Source organism: Botryllus schlosseri, chromosome 11 (genome assembly GCF_051294905.1).
Source record: "Botryllus schlosseri isolate E-star chromosome 11, Bs_hap1, whole genome shotgun sequence".
In the NCBI taxonomy this organism is placed as follows: Eukaryota; Metazoa; Chordata; class Ascidiacea; order Stolidobranchia; family Styelidae; genus Botryllus; species Botryllus schlosseri.
In genome coordinates this window covers 10,854,357-10,874,131 of record NC_137246.1, presented here as the reverse complement: position 1 = coordinate 10,874,131, position 19,775 = coordinate 10,854,357, and the positions used below count along the sequence as shown (strand labels likewise).

Genomic DNA, 19,775 nt, shown 5'->3' with positions numbered 1-19,775 from the left:
TTTCTGATCAGCAGTCACAACCTTCCGTGTCATATCAAACTATCCGTTTGGATTGCCGGCATTCTGGTTGCATTTTGTGATGTGACGATAAGGGGGAGCGAAATGTTTCAGTATCATAAAGGGGGCGTGTCTAAAGAAGTTTGAGAACCACAGGCTTAGGTCTTCCCCACAAGAGCAAGCTTTACGTGGAGATGATCTTTCAGCCAGCAACGTATCGCGCTAGCCCCTAATATCGATTCCTCGCTGAAAAGCGTTTCCACGGATCGTGCACAGCTCAGAGTTCAAAATAAAATGAAATTGATTACAATGATTTTTTGTTGTATTTGTATTCCTTCAATACAATATTACTTTTTGTGGTCATTATGCCCATCGTCTATCATAAGTAGCACGGCGTTGTACTGACGTATAGTTTTAAAACGCGATTGCCTATAGTTCATATCGATATTGAATTCATGCGGCCCGCGGCCGCTACAAAATTGGAAAAGTGGCCCGCGACCCGTTTTGAGTTGGCGACCCCTGAGCCTATAGATATCTAAGTTTTCAGTCAACAAACGGAAGTCCTTTTCGGCCAAGGTTTTCTCGCTGCCGAATTTTCGGCACACTTTTCGGAGTCCAATGTTAGCCTAGACTTCATCATGTTTTTCTTCGTCGTGGCATGCTAATGGATGACACAGAAATGCCTATTCCTATAAACCATGCGTATTTCTTTGGGGAAGAGCAAAGTTTTTAGCGACACTAAATCGGGCGAAGACTGAAAAAAAATTGAAAGAAGTTGGATGAAGTTTTTAAAAATACTTTATAATTTATGTTCATTCACAAAATAACTTTGGCCCTCTTCAAGCTAGCCCCCTTCAATTTGGGGGTTTAGATTGCGCAATGACTCGAGTCCAAGTCGAGTCATTTCCGTATTTTGAGAAAATGAGTCGAGTCGAGTCATGACTCGAATCATTACAACGCTGCTCATATGAAATTCATCAGTACGTATCACTTTGTTGAGATTTACTCTTCAAGGTGAAGCCTCGGATTTTCAACTGGTCTCTGAAAAGGAAGTGCAGAAGTCACAGAGATTTGAAGTAAATATCCCTGTGACGTCATTTTTTAGTCGCCGCATTCAACATCTAGCGCTGAACAGTGACATGAGGTAGGTCGATGACAGATTTTTAGTCATAGCTTTGTCATAGTCATAGCTTGTTTGCGCTCGCGCATTTCATTGGTTAATCCTGATTTTAGTTATCATTTGTAATCAAGCCTTTTCAGATAGGCTGTTCTTACCGCTATATAAAGCGTCTGCGAACCACTATTTGTTGGTTATTTACGTTGACGCAAAATTAATTGTAAATCTTACTTTGGCCCCGTGCTTACGTTACTCTTGATTCTGTTACGTTCGTCGGCCGTATGTTGCTGTTGCTGTGCTAAGTGTCAGCTATCATCATCAAGTTTGGCGTGCTATTGTGTTATTAAAGTCATGGATCACGTGTATGAATTATTAAAGTCATGGATCACGTGTATGAATTACAACGATTAGCATCCGTAGACAGGCTTCTGCGCCTATAATCGGCAGCGCAAGATTCAGACTGCCGCATAGAAGCACCAAATCTTCGTACTGAGGTGCCGCGAACTACGTTTCCTTTTCAGTCAATGTCCCGCGAGGACAGAAGGGTTGAGAACCTCTGTTGTAATGTTCAGGAGGCAAAATTGCTAAATGACCTATGGAACTCATACATGACGATGGAAACACTCGCGTGTTGGTCTCGAGAGATGACATTTCATTTTGATAATAAAACACTATCGCATTACTTAGATCTATTTTATGTGCAGTTTTCTCGGTACGGATGACTTATACAGAGTTTTGCAGACTGAAGTTATGATGGATTCTAGGACCCGAGTTGGATTTGGACTACGTTTTAAAGCACCCGCATCGCATCTGGAGCTGGAAATTTGACTCCACTCCGCACTATGCCCCATGCCCCGCGTGAATCACCGAATTCCACCCACGTACAAACGAAACAACGTTGATGTATTTCGCAATATGAGTTCCAGTAATAGGTACATTTTTTCTCTGATAGGTATTATAGAATTGAAAATCAGTGCGCAAACGACAAAGTCATCTTTTTTCCGCCGTAGTAACCCTCGAAATCGCATCGGCCTGTCTGCTGGATCTTCGTTCGCTGTCCGTGGATACATTGCTTTCGCGGGTGTTGGCTGTAAATTGCATTGTACCATGAATAAAAAGCGAAGTTACTTAGCAAGAAATCTAAGAGAAAGATGCGAATCTATACACTTGAGTGAATAAAACCTTGAATATGCTCACTAATCAGCCCTCAAGATTACCGGACCACAATCTGACATATCGAAGTCTCCTACCAACACATGCCGCATTCATTCTCGTGCAATACAAATAAAAGTTGTCGACAGCTTTGTAACTTATCACAGGTAGTCGAAGCAATCATTGATACTAATCATAATTCTTATGTATAATCAGATCTGATACAATGCCGCGTATCTACTCGATTAAAAGTATCAGCATCCGGATTTCAATAAGTACATTAGGCTGTGATATCTCAGACTTTTATTAGCCAATAGCGAGCAGAGCTGGTCAAAGTAATCATAGTTGGTACTCAAGTCATGTCGTAACTATCTACTCAAGTAGAAGTATCGATTTCAAAGTAAGTGAAAAAGGAAGTATTCTAGGCCTAGTTTTGCTTAATAAACTCAAAACTGTAGTAGAAGTAGAACTGCGGAAGTGCGCTAAAATCTACTGCTACTACGAACACGAACATGTAGAAATATTTTGTTACTGACTACTTATGATGCCGGAGTAACAACTTCACAACACGCATCATTCGGCATAATGCAGAAAGACCAGTGCCGCCACAAATAGGTTATTTCAAAACTATAGATGATGAGGGCGGTACGGGCGTTCTGCCGACCTGTGTTCATTGCGATTTCACTATACATTTTATCACCACTAATGTATGCGGCAAGATAGAGTAGTGGTATAATCCACAGCTACAACACCAATGGGTTGAGGGTTCGAGTCCTACCGAGGTCGACTCCAGAAGTCCTACCTAAATGTTGGAGGTCTATCTAGGCATTATTATGTGGAATGATTCTCGAGGAGGATTTAACGAATACTCGCCTCCGTCATTCGATTCTTCATCTTCTTCATTGTCCAGGCATTTTGGCATTAAATTCGACATGTTGAAAAAGTCGGCTTGTTCTCCGATGATGCCAATTCTGATCGAAATAAAAGTGCGGCAATGAGTATTTGCGGTACACAAGCAGGGCTTTGGAGCCGGAGCAAGGAGCCGTGCATTTTCACTGAAGCTGGAGCCAGTAGTATAAAAATGGCACTCATCTTCCACATATTACTGGTCTCAAACAAGTTATAGCCTACTTTTCAATAGTTTGGCACAATGCGGCTTGCTAGGATAAATCCGAAGTAGACCATGAAGCATGAACTATATATTCCATCAGAACGAGTTCTAAATTACGTTCTCAATTTTTTTATTCAAGATTTGTTGTCTTCTTTCCCTAATTAATTGACAAGCGTTCAAACTCTTACAATTTTCAATTTGGAATAAAAATGAAATAGAATTGACCGACCACCTATAAGTTGATGTGGACCGACAGGTGAGCACCACTGCCAAAGGAGATTATGCAATCAAATACCGGTCGTACACTGTTTTCCGGATGTAAAGTACTAAATTGCATCAACACGGTGTGAACCTCTGAAAGGTTCAGGTTCGTGTGAACGCGACCCTTTTTGAAAGGTTCTGTGTGAACGCGAACGTGAACCTCATGACGTAACGTGACGCCATATTGCTAATTCCAACCCTACATTTCAGTAAAGTGATAGCCTATATTGATGAACTTGTACATGTACACTATACCTAACGACGACTCGGGCCACATAATGCCCCAACGCTGAAATCCATTTTGACGTTTTAAACTTCGCCGAATGTATCAACCAGGGCAATCAAATGATATAATAATCCCATAAAACCAATATCTTCCGTCGCTTTGCCAACAATTTCTAGGAGGACTTGCAAGGGAATATAAGTTTACGCCTTAACAGTCAAGGCCAGACCGGACAATGTATTCGGCGTCTGAGTATTGCTACGTTGATATTGAGCAGTGTAAAACGGGTTTCTATACTTGCTACCGATATTACCCCAATAACAAGTTAGCAGTAGCTAACACCCCAGTCACACGGATTTGGTTTTTATGATACAATGAACATATGAAGAATTACACCGTACGCCTGCTGGATTTATTTTTATATCGAATAACGGTATCAAGTTTCTTGATTGGTTGAATAAGCATCATTCGCTGACTATAGTGTATTTGGTCTTGATGTTGTGTGATTTCGGGTCAAGCTCAGCAGAGAGTCACTAAATATTCACAAATGGAAAGCTGGATATTTCGAGCAAACTTTTGTACCAAAGCAAGTAAGATTTTTGAGATTGCCCAGGTGTATGGTCGTTTAGTGTTGATTTTTTTATGCTGCCAACGCCATGCATAGAGTGGCCCGCGCAGTTGAAATGCAATAAATTTCAACCAAAGATGTTATAATGAAGTGAAAATTGTAATATATAAAAAAGGTTCACAGTGCAGAACCTACCAAGGTTCGTTTGTGAACGTGAACCTCTAAATTTTTGAGATTTACACACAGAACGTGAACCTCGCGTTCACACCATCCCCAATCAACACTTCTTCTGTCCTATTGAATGCAAATGCAAATACCAGTGTGGTGGATAAAACTGCAGTACTCTACTGGTAAATTAACTTCGGATCTAGTTAAACATATGATTTCCTGCAAGGTTGACAAGCTCTGAAAAATGGATGAATCTAATTCAGATTACAATCATTTGTTAGTGCCAACGGTCATTCCTGTCAGTTTCAATCAATTCACTGCTAGGTGGTCAGTTGAGGCAGTAACAGATAATTTCGTAACTGGGATAATCCCATTCAGCAATAAAGAAAACTATATTCGGAAGTATATTGCTCTTGACATAGATTTCGTTAGTCAACACAAACAGCTTTAATCAACAACATTATTGGGTTGGATTGAAATCTCGACAATATACCGGTAGGTCTTGTTTCATAGTAACAGAATATAGTATTACGATATAGATAACTAAACTACAGATAGATGCGAAACACGTGATTACATAGTAAGGCAATCAGAGACGGCTGGCAATTTCTCGTAGCTTCACAAACAACTTGTAGCTTGCGAACAAGGGCAAAATTTATAAAAACTGGCTTTGAAAGAAGGCTAATGTCGTACTGATTTCGAAAATATATATAATAATCTGATCAAAGCACTGCAACTACCCCAAAATTGCTCTTATTTGCTCCCATCGGCATTCTACTGACAAACCGAGACTCCACAATATAATGAGCATAACAATGATCTATTGTGGCGCTGCAATTGTTCGTAACAATGCCGGATTTCTAGCTGTATCTGATTGCCCAACCGTGCAGTCACGCGTTGCACAATGTACATCAATCCATAGGTTTGTCCTTTATAAGAAAATCATACTCATTAGTGAAGCTGTTAGTCATTCTCCATCTAGAACAGATCTCTCTCACGACGTAAATTTCTACTCGATTCCAAGTTGAAGTAGCGATTTCAAAGACACGTCAAAACTACTTCAAGTGGAAGTAGAAAATGAAAGTAGGAAGAGTATTTAAGGAAATAGTTCTAAAAAGTAGAATTTGGCTGAGTGGTCACATACTTCAAGCGGATATACGAAAATGGCTACTTTGAAAATCGAAAAATATGTCTTCGCGACTGATGCAAATCGACTGATGACAGTACAAACAGGTACAGTATTTTTAAATTTATTTATTTTTCTGTGATAAAGGCGCCATTTTGTCTAGTTATGACAATTCCATTCAGAAACGTGCTGCAATCATAGGCCCAACCGCAAAACTACTCTCTACTTCACAAATCCAAAGTGTAATAAGTAAGGAGCTTTGCATAAAAATGTTAAGTAGAAGTGGAATTGATAATTACATAATCACTAGTGTAAGTATTGGAAGTAGGCAAAACATACTTTTTATCGAGTTGTATTTTGAAATGTTGAGAATTTAATAAATGAATGAATGATTGATATAAAACATCATATTTTAATAAAAGTCTTGTCTTGAAAATTTCTGAGTAAGTTACACAATGGTGTCTTACACTCACTTTTGCGAGACGTAGATATGAGAAGCGAAATCTTCCATCCCTGGATTTCTGGGTTCCATTTTCCCGTTATCGCCGACTAGCGAGTGGAACAGATAATCCGACTCTTCTTTTGGGAGTGGTAGTAGCGAAACGAGCACAGTTGACCGTTGACTGCAAGTTAAGTTGTGAGTAAATTTGTTGACACTTCATCGAAACACTATCTGAAATAATTTACTAATTTACATGTCGATGCGACAATCAATATGTAGATTGCACGTTAGGGCTTTTCAAAAATAACTTATTTTTTCAAATTTTACTGGCTACTTGAAAAAATCGTTAGGTTGTTCAAAAACGCTGCACATCAAATTTAGATCCATTTCAACCCCTAGAATAGTTGTTTCCAACCTTTTTACCCTAATTCCCCACTTCCGATTAATTACGAGCCTTCATTCCCCACCTAAAATCTCTATATCCACATCCACCCTTTAAAGTGCTACCTACAACAAAACTTTGCAAGACTTTGCATAGTAAATAGTACGTGCCATTGGGGATTGTTAAGATCCCCGGAATTGATCAGCATACAATAAAATTAACGCTGCGGTGAACTGGTAACCGTAAACACACCTATGTAGATATATGTATCTACCCCGGCGCGCAGCCAACAGAAAATTAGGAAGGGTTTGAAAAGTTTCCAAATGTTGCGGGGTAGCATCAATTTACATACGTAAATGCCGAATAATACATGGGTCAGATAAACTTCCCCATGTTGACAAAGTCATGCGTGCGATATATATATAAGCCACAGTAAACTACACTTTCGCACAGTACTAAAAGAACTTGAAATAACATAAATATGTAATTTCGTTTGTAATGAGTTCGGATGTGCTATCAATTAGCGAGTCCAAGATCTCCCTTGAATACATGTTCAGCAATATGAGCTCTTATTACAACGAATCATAATTTTTCTATCACTACGTTTCAAGACCGATGATGGTGTACAAATGAATAAAAACATTTCTGGAGATCGTGTGTCGCTATCCAGGCGATTCTCGCTAATTGGAGGCACTGATAATATGAATCGTTGAATTGCAAATGAGCCATGAAATATTGGGTCGGCATTTCAACACGACATTTAATAAAGGAGAATATTACTGTAAAGATATTTTCAAAAGTGAGTCTATACCCAACCAGAAATCCCGAAATTCCCCACCGTTTGGGAACCACTGCTCTAGAACAGTGGTTCCCAACCTTTTTTACTTCATTCCCCACCAAGACTGTAACAGCACTTCGTCAGAACCCCTCAGCCCCCTGACCCTGTATGCTTTTCCCCGGCTACTTAGCAGCTACATTGGGTCTACTGTCTTAGTGCGTCGTTGTAAATCTGGAATTGCATATATTTTGCTATCAATTTTTTATCCCCTGTCTGCTCACGTAATCAAATTCACTGGTAGAGCTGAGTGAGGTGTATTGGAAAAGGAAGGACCACTAAATAAGAATTAAACATCTTCGGCGGACCTGTTGGTATATTGACTTCGTTACATTATGCTATTTCGGGACATCCTATATCTGCTATGTCAAAAGATATGAAAATCACCAAAACTAAAAGGCACACAAGATTTCAAATTGGTATTGCTTTACTGGAAAATAATTTTTCCCTGCGGGATGCATTTGTCCTGTGGGGTTAAGATCGCCAGGACAGGAACATTCAGCGCTAGGCATGAAGCAGTCTATGGACAATTAAACATATATGTATATTCTATATATATCGTTTTAAATAATTTTGGCCTTCTTCGAGCTTGCCCCCCCCCATGGGGGGTTTGGGGTGCGGCAGTTACGATCCTGTTCCCCACTACCCATCACTTTTGTCATCACAGAGCAGCTATTTGCTGGTTTGACTACACAAGACACACAACCACACCAGTACACAAGATAATCGCCTATAACTGCAACATGAAACGTATTGTGAACCGATACCAGTTAAGCTCAAAATTTCGCGAAAGCATTATTTCACGTCAAACTAGTCTTGCTGGGTGCGTTTGTGACGCAATGATTGCCATCGAGATTTGAAAATAAGGTTTTGTGAACAACACACAATATATTTTTCGATACGTACAATCCAGAGCAGTTAACTGGTAACGGTAATTGCGCGTGTGTATCCATGAATATTTAGACTGTCCTATATATAATTATGAACCAATGCGCCTATTCCCCACCAGAAACCATTGAATTCCCCACCAGTGGGGAATTCCCCACCGTTTGGGAACCACTGTTCTAGAAGCATCGCTGTTACAGGAGAACGTCTGGAATTCATTGAATAAAGTAAAAGATAAAATTTTCTCAAATTTTACTGGCTACACCAGGGGTGGGTAACATACGGCCCGCGGGCCGGATCCGGCCCGCTACAAGACTTTTTCCGGCCCGCCGACTGTTTCCCGTCTTACATGATAATGTGGCCTGCGGCTCCAGTCTGCCGAGATTCCCCACTTCTTGCTTAAACTTCATATTTTAGTGACTGTATGTTATTATACATGTGTGCGCAGTGCGCAGCGTGCGAGAGTGGAACTTACGCGTAAGTTCGTAAAAGCGAGAAGACTTGCATTATCGGCATTTACGATGTAGCCTACTTAACCCTAATGAAGTGATACATCGGGGTACCGGGCTTATCGAAAGCCTTGAAATCTTAATTAAGGATTGCACCGTGTGGTAATTGATCAGCGAGGAGCAGACATGGCGGCGCATGTATGACAATACTGTTCTCAAATTCACATTGTATTCGTAATTATCGGCGAGAAATGGCTTTGAAGAGTCATTGCTGTCGTTAAAATGCATTCATTAAATACTGTTTATTCCTTGTATATGTGGATAAATGGGCGAATAATGTATCGATTCAGCAATCCGGCCCGCCAAGAACTTAATTTTCCTATATCCGGCCCGCCGACTGGAGAAGTTGCCCGCCCCTGGGCTACACCATGAAATTGCTAGGTTCCTGAAAACCACGGACACCAAATTTAGCTCAATATCAAACTGTGGAAGCATTGCTATACCTATTACAGGAGAAAGTTTTGGATTTATTCAATATAAAAATTAGGAACAATTCTTTAAATTTTACTGGCAACTCCATGAAATTGTTAGGCTGTCTAAAAAAAGACGATGCATAACAAAGTAAAGATATTGGAGTATAAAATTTTGGATTGAAAATAATACTATTTACGGTAGGAAATTCTTTCATTATTTATTATAGAATTCGCCACCGTACTCTCTACTCACTGACTTGGACTCGGAATTGAATCGATGATAAATTGAAAATGACTCGACTTGACTCGAGTCAAACCTATAAAAGTGAGATTGACTTGTGACTCGGAACCTTGGGACTTGGTTACACCCCTGCATTTGGCATATCTTGAAAATCGTTACTGCTACTTGTAATTAAGTTTTACGGCTCTAGTTGTACTTCTAATCTTTCAACGATGAAACGATATGAAAACAAAAGAAATATTACTTTACAGAAGTTCCAATCGCTGGCGCGTTGCCTTTCATTCTTCTGTGCTGAGCCGGGGTCAGACGTTCTAACTTTGGTAGTCGGACAGCAAGTAGTTCTCGTGCTCTCTGGCCAGGAGCGTTTGGATCTGCTTTCGTAGGTTCTGAAAGCACAGCGGACATTTAACACAGTTTGAGTGTTTATACATGAATTTCATCATGTGAGTGTACTTTACAATACCGGTACCAAGAAAGCAGGAAACCGTGAGTATAACAGCATTAATCACATATATTGAAAGGTGATCGATGTGCACGGGGAGAGCATTTCTGTACAAGGCAACATATGATGTGTCACATTTGTTGAAAGTATCAGGTTCTTCGGTTTTGCCAGTGAAGTACTGACACCAAGGTTCAAATGTGGAATTGATGTATCTTGTTAATTTCTCCAGACCACAATGCAAGCTGAAACAGCAGACACGCAGATTGTCAGAGGTGATGAAAGTAGTCACCATCACAACTGGAGTAGTAGCATAAGTAATGTCATAAATATTTACTCAATCCAGGGTTGTAATGACTCGAGTCATGACTCGACTCGAGTCCGACTCGAGTCACGATTTTCTGATGACTCGACTTGACTTGAGTCATTTATTCAAAATACGGAAATGACACGACTCGACTCGAGTCATTCTGTGTATTGACTCGACTTGGACTCGAGTCATTGCGCATGACTCGAACCAAGTCATTGACTCGAGACTCAGACGACGAAGACCGACATTTCATTGTAATTCCGAAGCCAACACACTATTGGGATTTCGTCTGTTGGTACTGATACTTGAAAATGCGCCCATAAACTGCTAAAAGTGAGGAAAATTGGTATATTATAAATGCGAACCATTCGATATCACTAAACAAAGTTGTAAAAAGTGGGTTTACCAAGACTTTATCAAGTCTTTACCAAGACTTCAACTGGAAACAGAGCAGTCAAAACAATGACTTGGACTCGGACTCGTGTCATAATTCCATGACTCGGACTCGGCGCTCTGCTCGCTGACTTGGACTCGGACTTGACTCGGTGATGAATTGAAATGACTCGACTTGACTCGAGTCAATACTATAAAAGTGAGATTGACTTGTGACTCGGAGCCTTGTGACTTGGTTACAACCCTGACTCAATCACAAGTCGAAGACACCGATTTCCAGTACGTGTCAATGCTACTGCAGGTGGCAGTACAAAGGGAAATGTCTGAAAATTACTCACGTTAATAGTTTCAAAAATTTTGGTTACAACAAGAAAGTAGTCAATTGCAGATAACTACTTTCCAAATTGAAAAATTCATCCACAATCACTAATGACACTACAAAAAGGTAGTTTCAGAAACTAGATTTGAAAGTGGAATTGCAAGATGGTTCTTCACGACTAACACAAAAAAAAACTATTGACACTGCAAATAGGGACAATCTTCGAAATTATATTCACATATAAAAGTGATGCAAACTTAAACCAAAACCACTTGCTACTTTTTAAAATCAAAAGTGTAAAAAGTAAGTAATTTTGCTTAAAAAACTCTTGGAGTTCTGTAGAGAAATGCTGATCCACTAAGATAGTTCATGAATAAATAGTGAAGGTCAGCAGATCCTACTTGATTACTTGGAAAAGTCGAGGTGATTTGTTACTGACCGCATCTACTGTTTGTGGTGAAATATAAAATAGCCCGGAATATTGACTTCACATCAGATTTTTACCACGGAGAGGCTTTGCAGGTTCTTGCTTGATTTTCATCATATTTTCTTTTTTCGCTTCGGCGGTGATTGACGATTTGATTTTTTGCTTTAGCGCAGGATTAAATACTTCGGACCTGAGCATATTTCCGACTTCGATTTTCACGAGGTCAAATTCCTTTCGCCGAAACGTTATCCAAACGACGTAAGTACAGAAAAGATAGAGGTCTTCGTACATTTTTTTGTCCCTGGAAAATGGAAGTGGAAAAATTTGTGGGGATAACATAGCAGGCGTGAGCAGAGCACTGGTCTCATCACGCTGAGCAAAATGCATTCCAGTGCCGGTTAAATTTGGTAGGTTTGAGGCAGGAGGGAAATTTGGCGTAGAACTTCAGCCGAATTATAATGAGCATCCGCTCTGGTAACCCCAACACAGCAAAAGCCGTATGACAAGAAATGAGCATAGCAGACATGTATAGATCACAGTTTCTTGAATAACGATTTTATCTGGGTTTGATAGAGCTACATTCCTTATCTAATCCTGATCCCAATTATATTTTAAAATGCAAGATTTGAATTATTGAAATTAGCTATCAAATAATCAGAGGTGGTCAGATACAAAGTTGGTCTACTACTTTTTAGGAGTGCCTAATTATATCTTGCCTACCGGTACTTATACTATTAACTCCAGTGGTTATGTTTTTAGACTACTTCTACTTTTATTTGACAGTTTTTCAGCAAAACCATATACTTTTTGCAATTTGGATTTTGAAAATTTAGAAAGTGGTTTTGGGATATGCTTGTATAAATTTTATCGGTGAAATTGTCATGACAACCGGTGTCAACCTGTCAACCTTGTGTCACGGTACCTGAATATATTTTCAAAAATTACTATCAAAAATCTATTACCAGTGGTATTCATTTTGTGTGATTCGCAAATTCGCGTATTGCTCTTCGACTAAACTGCGGGCCTTATAATATGGGGATAGTGTCGTACCATGCTATTTTCTAAAACATGCTGTTCGAGAAAGCAGAGGATTAGTATCGCATTTCCATATCAATGCTATCATGATGTGGATGAATGCTTATGCTATCGAAAATTGGATACCTGTTGGTATGCATCAATGTGAATCAAGCTCGTCACCTTTCGCATAGCTCAATTTGCACCTTTTTACAATCCTTGTAAACGAACTAGGATCGTTTTCACAACTACTCACTTACTTGAGTACTTTTAAAGTCAGTCAATTCTACTTCTACTTCAAGTAGTTTTAGGTTGCTTATGGAAGAAGTACTTCTACTCGTACTTTAGTAGATTTTTTCGTTGCTACTTCTACTTGAGTAGCTTTCTTGACTACTTTGACCAACTCTGGTAGGTAATTGTGAGACTATAGTTGGTAATCGAGCCAATGTTGAGAAAATAAGGAACAAATAACATGGTTCTTCTGTCGGAATTACCTGTGTGTGTTCGATACCCTTTTCTTCCCACATCCCATATGGTGTTGATCTTGTATGCCAAGTCCCAGGATAAGAACACAATATGATTGTGCCAGCCGTCGCCTAGTCACTTCCATCCTCTTCTTGGTATCGGCTAGAGCTTTCAGTTCGGCTCTGTCGAAAATACATTCGTTCGGTTTATTAGCAATTTTTTTTATTTATTTTTTTATTAGCAATACACCACAAAAAATGCGATACATTGAAAAGATAGGAAGGTGTCAAAACGACTTGGAGTGGTCTTTGAAATCAGACAGACACCCACCGTGGCCTAGGTGATGTGAAGAAGAGGCATGCACACTGAATGGAAAGGAAAATAAGATGGTATAGAAAAGCAAGCGAAAAAATGCGGTGGCATGTCACTGAAGGCGAGATCGTTAGGTCAGGTCGTGGTCCGGTAATCTTGAGGGTGAACTAGTATTCATCTAATATAAATTGCTTGTATTTCGACTTGAATGTGGACACTGGACATGATTGTCGACTGTCGGATAGCCGGCAGAATACCGTGCACACGTCAGGTCCGGCATATTTGATGGAGCTATGATTTTTTCGGTCGATCGTATGATATTTGGACGATGTGGATACCAGTGTCGTACTTGTGCGCTTTTGATTCCGAGGTAAAGAAGTCGTTGAAAAATTCGGGGAAATGACCGTAGTGGAACTGATGCATAGGCTAAACTTGGCGATTTCTAGTTTCCGCATATCTTTTATGTTTAAGGCATCGAATCTCTTCAGCAGCGACTTGTTGGCTGGACAACCAGGCCCCTTTGGGGCTATAGCTATGATACGGAGTGCGTTATGTTGTACTTTTTGCAGTGGCTTGAGTGCAGTTTTACTGGCAGCTCCCAAAAGAGGATGGTATATTGTAACTTTGATTGAATTAAGGAACTAAAGAGTATTAAAAGAACTGGCATGCAGCGTCCAAGGCCGTAGAGCAGGTCACACTTCTCTTGACTATTATAGTATGTATGTGATTGCCGTGTGGAAATTCGCAGGAAAGCCGTAGAGTCACTATAACATTTTTTTTTCATAAGAGACACGAAATACTGTGCATACTTGCTGGGTTCAAGAAAGCTGGTCTTTTGCGGCTTTAGTTCCTGTTCGAGTTGATCAAAGAAACATGTGAAGTACTGTAATAAAGCCAGAAGAAAATCGTCGAATTCTCTCGTATTTTCCAGTTTCCTAGATCGCATAGAAACAAAAACTTAGAAAATTTCTAGAACATACAACACAAACTTGATAGTACTTCTACAAATGTAAAAACCCTTGAGAAGCCATTGAGTTTTACCTTATAAATATATTATTTTGCTGAAGAAACGATTGCCTGTTAAGCTTTTCTTGATTATCTGCTGCTTTCCCCGCCTTGGCACTATTACTCGCTTTCTTGTGCTGTCTGTTACCTGAAACAGTTCTGCCTGGGGCTTAGTGGTCACTACAAAATATGGAATGCATCTTCTAACCAGTGTTGGCGAGATGCACAAATCTTAATACTTCTGCATTTACATGTTAAAATCCTAAAATCTAATTTCAAATTGGACTACCTTGTGCTTCCTTGCAGCTACAAATTCTCTTATAACTGAAATTACATCTTCAGCTACGGTATACGATTCATCTTCAGGGACAAATGTATTGAGAATTCTGTTGTAACTTTGGCCTTCCGTACTTGATCAAGCAAATCAGCGACTTCGCACACAACTGTATTCAATCAGACATTCGATTCGAGATCGCACAATGAAGATTCGGCAGATGTTAGCTGTCACAGTAGGGTGACGTAATCAATAAAAGAGTTTGAAAATGTAGTCTTGATGTATGGCCCCAAATACGAAATGAAATTCTTCTATCATGATTTTGGGTTCATGCACCGCGCACCCTCTATGGACGTCTAATTTTGCCAAAAGAGCCGAAAATAGCTAATTTTACAATATCTTGATTACTGCTTACACCAGTGGTTCTCAACCGCCGGTCCGCGGACCGGTGCCGGTCCGCGACGACATTCCTGCTGGTCGGCCAGGTAAATTACAGATTTATACCTTAAATTCAAGATGCAATGTAAAAGGCTTGTCCATTGATCAAATAAATAAAACATCAAATTTTAAACGGATTCAGAACTTCTTGAGGTAACACTAGGGCTGGAAACATGTTCGATTTGACATAAAGTTCAAGACGTGTCATTTGACGACATGCGAGCGACAAGTACTGAAAAGGTACGAGCTGACTCATCGCTAAACAGCGCATTTTGCGCGAGCATTCGTCTTCGATTCATTCATTCTGTGCAGGACCGTAACCGGGGCACCCAAAACCGCCTAACAGGAGAAGGGCTGAGCTTGAAACGAACCCGAAATTATTTTGCAAATGAACATCAGGGTTGTATCCAAGTCATAAGGTTCCAGGTCACAAGTCAATCTCACTTTTTTAGTTTTGACTCGAGTCAATTCGAGTCATTTTCAATTCACCACCGAGTCAAGTCCGAGTCCAAGTCACTGAGTAGACTGTCGAGTCCGAGTCATAGTGTTTTGACTCGAGTCCGCGTCCAAGTCATTGTGTGCGGAATTTTCAGTTTCGAGTTAATGTCATGTGAGACCCACTTTTCACAACTCTACTCGGTGATATCGAATGCTTCTCATTCATAATATCCTCATTTTCGTCACTTTTAACAGTTTCAGGTAGCATTTTCAAGTACCAGTATTGACAGACGAAATAATATCAGCGTGGTAACTTTACTATTCTTCGAAATTGCAATGAAATGCCTGTCTTGGTAGACCCAGTCTCGAGTCATATTACTCGGTCCGAATCATGTGCAATGACTCGAGTACAAGTCGAGTCAATACACAAATTGACTCGAGTCATTACAACCATGATGAACAATAATCATATCGTCTTTATTTGAAACTTTTTTCAACATTTTTCAATTTCTTTTCGCTCTTTGCACGATTTAGTGTCACCAAATGTCTTGCATATTAGGTGCCCGTCTCCGAGAAATACACATGATTTATAGAAATAGGTATTTGGGCGTCAGCCATTACCGCGTTATGACGTACCAACACATAATAATGAAGATTAGGCTAACATGCGACTCCGAAAGGCGTGCCAAAAATACGGCAGTGAGAAAACCGATTCGGTCAGGAATGGTGGAAAATTTTCGCTATTGACGCAATTAAGCTACTTAAACTCTTTTGCTTACACTGAGTAGAATGAATGTGCTCACAAAGGTGAGAACATCCTCCCAACTGTGGTTTTATTGACCTGTGGGGCACAAGATCAAGGCTTTTGGGGATGGGTTGACGAAGTGCTTTTTAGGCACGGATTGCCGGTATAGTTACTGTAAGGTGTTTTCTTGCGTCACGCATTGTATTCATGTAGAGTAGCCTATGCGTCCGGTGGCAGTGGGCAACGAGCAAGGTAGCACGACAAGGTGCTTGGTTCGACTCTGAAACGCTTCTTGTATCGATATTGTCAAAGAGAATAATATTATTCGAGTTGGCGTCGTCGGTTAAACCCACGGCCTTCGGCAAGAAAGAACTGTAAACGACTCTCGACAGTAGCACGTTTATCTGGATAAGGCAATTTTACATTGACTCAGCAGACTGACTACCATAAAATCACATGGATGCCATCGTTAAGATAATTAATCACGATGAAAACCCTCTAAATGTCACTCTCTAGCATCATATAACTGCAAAAAACGGCTGCATGCTTTACATTTTGGCTTAATTTCAATTTTTAAAATTCACCGGTCCGCCAGTCATTTTTTTTAAATTTTACCGGTCCGCGAGGTGAAAAAGGTTGAGAACCACTGGCTTACACTATAAAGCTAGTTTTGGGCTTAAAATCTGCAGAAGTAACATGTTCCTATTTTATTTCCAAAGAACTTTATCTAAAGTATGAACAGAAAATAGTTAAACACGAAATACTGATTTTTGAGGTAAAATTAAGCAGTAATGAAGTGAGTGTGACGTCAAAAACCTATGGTTCTTTTAAAAACTTACTCTGACAAATGAAACCCCCTTCTAATACAAATTACGGCATGGGGTCTGTATAGCAACTATTAGAACTGCATGTTAGAACAGCAGCCGTCAGTAGAGCTACCTCACGATATCAATTTATTTAAAATAGCAACCTAAAACTGATAATGCAGACCTAATATCATTTGATCACTTGAATCTAGACTGAGTCTAACGAGAGATCTTCAACCTCATATAGAATCTCATAACCTGGCAAAATATGATCTCAGCTTCACATTCACGGTACATTTTCCATAAATGAAAAGCCGATTCAATTCATAATTCACATTTTGATTCAATTAAGACCCCAAATTCACCTGAACGATGAGGATACGGAACCCTTGCTTTGGTCCAATTCTTCAATGAGATGATCGAGAGCGACATCTTTCACGTTGTTCAAAGTGACAATGTCGCCAGACTGATTTGAAACCGCTAGTTTTGGTGAGCTCCGTGGCGGACCGATGGTTTTTGCGTCACCACGGACAGACGGAAGGCCACGCGATTGCAGATTGAAGCCGGAAAATCTTTAAAAATAGAGAGGGATGGGATTTTCCACCATTTTGTTTTGAATTGCATACATTCGTTGTAATTACAGTTTATGTTAATTTGGAATTTGAAATTTTATCGGTATGCAAAATTTATTTTAAAATTTTACCGGTCCCACAACCTAAATAGATTGAGAATCACTGTTCTACACGATACTGGTACACTACAAAAAATAATAAGACAAATTTGGTCTTATGGTCTTAAAGTGACTTTTTAGAAAAAAAGTGTCTTAAAGACTGATCGGTGTTAACAACGATTTTTCGTCTCAAAAGTAAGACTGAAATTGCTCGAAAATAAGACCATTGTTGCCAACGCGAGCTGTGTGGGTATTCATGTCAGTGTTAGGTTCTGCATGAAGGGAAGCATAATATACCTGGATTTGCAGTTCATTATATAGCCTACCCATTCTATAACATTATAATTCTATATAACACTTACCAACTTGTATACAATCCTCCAAACAATATATAGTGTAGTATGAGTATATAATAGTATTTGTGGTGGATGCGACGTGCAACACCATTGTGTCAGTGAAAAGTGACAAGGTACGGTACTTTGAATTTTTGTTCTGGCGCAAATGCATCCTGTATTTGACTTATTTGAAGTGTGACATGTGACCAACGAGAAATGGACAAACATGGCACCACCAAATACGTTTTGGCTCTCTGCTCTCAAGTCACCGCTAGATTGTATTTGCAATGACCCGTGATGGATCAAAATTTGTCAAAGAAAGCTAATTAAGTCTTGTGCTCCGGGCTCAAGACAATTTACCATTCTGATTTATAAGACTACGGACCATGATGTTTCTTGATTAGCAAAATTTGTCTTAAAAACAAGACCAAAAAAACTGAGGCATCATAAACCGTCTCAATAATCTAGTTATGTCTTAGAGATCCTGACCCATGTCCACTTTCCGGTCTCATTTTTAAGACCACAAATCATGTCGTATCTTGATTAGCGAAATTTGTTCTAAAAAACAACACCAAAAATACTGACACATTAAAAACTGTCTCAACAAGCTAGTTATATCTTAGAGATCCTGGCCAATGTCAACTTTCGGGTCTCATTTTTAAGACCACAAATCATGTCGTTTCTTGATTAGCGAAATTTGTCTTAAAAACAAGACCAAAAATACTGACACAGCAAAAACTGTCGTAACAAGCACAATATGTCTTATAAGATGCGTTTTATTGGTCTTATTTTTATGACCAAATAGTTGTGACAATTATATATGGTCTTAAAAAGCTGAATCGGTCTCAATTTTAAGACCAAAAATACTGACACAGCAAAAACTGTCGTAATAAGCACAATATGTCTTATAAGATGCGTTTTATTGGTCTTATTTTTAAGACCAAATAATTGTGACAATTATATATGGTCTTAAAAAGCTGCTCAATTTTAAGACCTCAATTCATCAGTGAGACCAAAATTGCTGAAAATGAGACCAAATCATCCTCATTTCTTAAATTTGAGACCAAATTTGTCTAATTGTTTTTTGTAGTGTACTTACTCATATTTAGCACGTGTAGGTACTCTAGGACCTGCAGTGGTATTTTGATTTCTTCTCCTTTTCACTCTTGTTTCGTTGAAGGAATCACTAAAAGTAACAATCTACTTTTGAACACAAACTCATGATATTTTATATAACTTATTATGACGAACCTAACGAATTCGAGACAATTATCATTGTCATTCCAAGTGTAGTGGCCCTTTATCAATGTAGGTATGATCTAGAAGTGCGATATAGCAGAAAATTAGTAATAGAAGGTACTTGAAATGCTGACATTACTTACGATATCTGTCATTTTATCTTATATCTCTTGAGCGAACCACTTACGATCTGCCAATCGGCACATAACAAAACACAACACTGATTTGAAAGTGATAGAGCGTGAAGCGCGCGTCATCTAGTTTCTATGGTGACTGATCATTGATCATGGATATAAAAAAACTTGGTAGAGCTGAAGAACTTTTTGGAGATACAGAACTTAAGTAAATAGTATATTGATATTGAAATGAACCCGATTATTTTCGGCCATCAGTCGTCAGGGGTAATCGTCAGCAACTAGTAGAGAATGAAAAAGAACATCGTATCACCAGCTCTCGTTTGACAAGTAAAAATACTGGCGATCAAAGATGGCGTATCGTTATCGTAAAGAAACTTTATTAATATAAATAACATTGATTGTTTCAAAAAATTTATGCCACAATTGATTAATGCCATCACCTCCACACCAATGTTTCTAGTCTTGGTGATTGCTCCAAACTTGACTCAATTTTCATCACTGAGCTACATTTTCACCTAGTTTTTCCAGCATGGGTTAATAAACCCAAACCCAAATCTAAGCCCGAACCTTGGATTTTCA

General features: G+C 39.3%; 1 protein-coding gene across 3 annotated transcripts; it reads right to left on the bottom strand.

Annotated features, from left to right (window-relative positions):
• Positions 1-1,996: 1,996 nt before the first annotated feature.
• On the bottom strand, positions 1,997-19,228 carry LOC145450654 (protein phosphatase 1 regulatory subunit 36-like). Of its 3 annotated transcripts, none has more exons than XM_080329165.1 (12): positions 19,203-19,228; positions 19,072-19,139; positions 18,920-19,006; positions 17,181-17,387; positions 14,151-14,273; positions 13,919-14,044; positions 12,827-12,979; positions 11,396-11,619; positions 9,675-9,816; positions 6,197-6,346; positions 3,140-3,237; positions 1,997-2,202 (listed from the first exon to the last, which is right to left on the bottom strand). In XM_080329165.1, the coding sequence occupies exons 1-12, from the start codon at positions 19,212-19,214 to the stop codon at positions 2,105-2,107; spliced, it is 1,488 nt and encodes a 495-aa protein (XP_080185291.1). In that variant the 5' UTR covers positions 19,215-19,228; the 3' UTR covers positions 1,997-2,104. The 3 variants fall into 3 exon arrangements, with proteins under 3 accessions (XP_080185291.1, XP_080185292.1, XP_080185293.1); XM_080329166.1 differs by having other exon boundaries at positions 14,151-14,255; XM_080329167.1 differs by lacking the exon at positions 14,151-14,273.
• Positions 19,229-19,775: the final 547 nt, after the last annotated feature.